Here is a 1,149-nt window from a genome sequence, read left to right as displayed (position 1 = left end):
CTGCTTCAAATTCCTAGTGTGTCCGTTTCAAAAAAATAAATATTCCCAGTGTGCACGCACAAATTCTCCGGTGATTTAGTTCCGTGATCCCGTTTACACTTCGATAGTTGGATTCCCCCGGTATGCAGATACGTTCACAATTGGAACACCATGGCCCCAAAAGCACAGCCACTTTATTCCTGCAGATATAAGTGAATAAATACGAATATAAGATGCACACACCAACTGGTGCAGGCAACGTACATTGCATACGCCTATAAATACCTCTACATCATCATCCCTTTCACAAGTGAGCACCTGGCTTCACCACACAGTGCAGAGGTGCAGTACACAACACAAAAGAAGCAGAGAAGAAGATCGGACGGCGGAGGCCATGGAGTACGAGCACCGGTACAACAGCAGTGGCAGCTTGGGCAAGGAGAAGAGGCCTCCGGCGAAGAGGGGGCAGGTCAAGCTGCAGATAGCGAGGGCGCTGAGCAACCTCGTCTCTCCCGGCGCCGCTGCCGACGGCTCGAAGCAGGCAAATCGCAGCAGCTTCAGAAGGGAAACAAGCTACAACTGAACCAAGGAAATTAGATGGGTATGGTGCGTCCGTGTGTCAGTGTGGGGTGCAAAATGGTGGTATTACTAGCTAGCTGTTTTGTTACCTTCTGAGGGTTTTAGCAGGATGGTGTCCCAGTTTATAAATGGAGAACCTGTCTGATCCACTACCACTGTACTGTAACTTGGCTTGAGCGGAAATTGCTCCAAGCTTGAGTGTGCATTATGTATTCAAGAAGAAATTTAAATGTATATACAAGCTTTGAGTATGCATAACACCCAGCATGTGCTTGATTAGGAGTGCTCCTGTATGACACTTCGAGATCGATTGGTTTGATGCCAACATTTGTCTTGCACATTTTGGGAAGTTAAGAAAAACTACTAACTGGATGAGGGATCCAAAATAAGTGTCGTGGCTTTAGTTAAAAAAAAAGAACTGGTAAGTTTTATTTTTTTGCTAAATTTTGGTTTTTCAATTTTTTTTTGTAAAGCCATATATTGGCATCAAACCAACTGGCCTTTCACCCGGCCAAAAAAAAAACTGGCCTCGCACTGGGTCGTTCTGTCCATTAAACATGCAAGCGCGTGTGTTCGTGGGCCAGCTCGATT

General features: G+C 45.6%; 1 protein-coding gene across 1 annotated transcript; it reads left to right on the top strand.

The window, feature by feature from the left end:
* Nucleotides 1-263: 263 nt before the first annotated feature.
* LOC120963372 (uncharacterized) lies at nt 264-809 on the top strand. The gene has a single exon (XM_040387991.3). It carries the CDS (start codon nt 374-376, stop codon nt 560-562), a length of 189 nt encoding a protein of 62 aa, XP_040243925.1. The 5' UTR covers nt 264-373; the 3' UTR covers nt 563-809.
* The last annotated feature ends 340 nt before the right edge of the window (nt 810-1,149 follow it).

The sequence above is a fragment of the Aegilops tauschii genome, chromosome 1 (genome assembly GCF_002575655.3).
Source record: "Aegilops tauschii subsp. strangulata cultivar AL8/78 chromosome 1, Aet v6.0, whole genome shotgun sequence".
Lineage (NCBI taxonomy): Eukaryota > Viridiplantae > Streptophyta > Magnoliopsida > Poales > Poaceae > Aegilops > Aegilops tauschii.
This window is presented reverse-complemented; position numbering and strand designations above follow the sequence as displayed.

Coding starts and splice junctions, on each gene's coding strand:
- LOC120963372 (XM_040387991.3), top strand. CDS start 374: ATGGAGTACGAGCACCGGTACAACAGCAGTGGCAGCTTGGGCAAGGAG.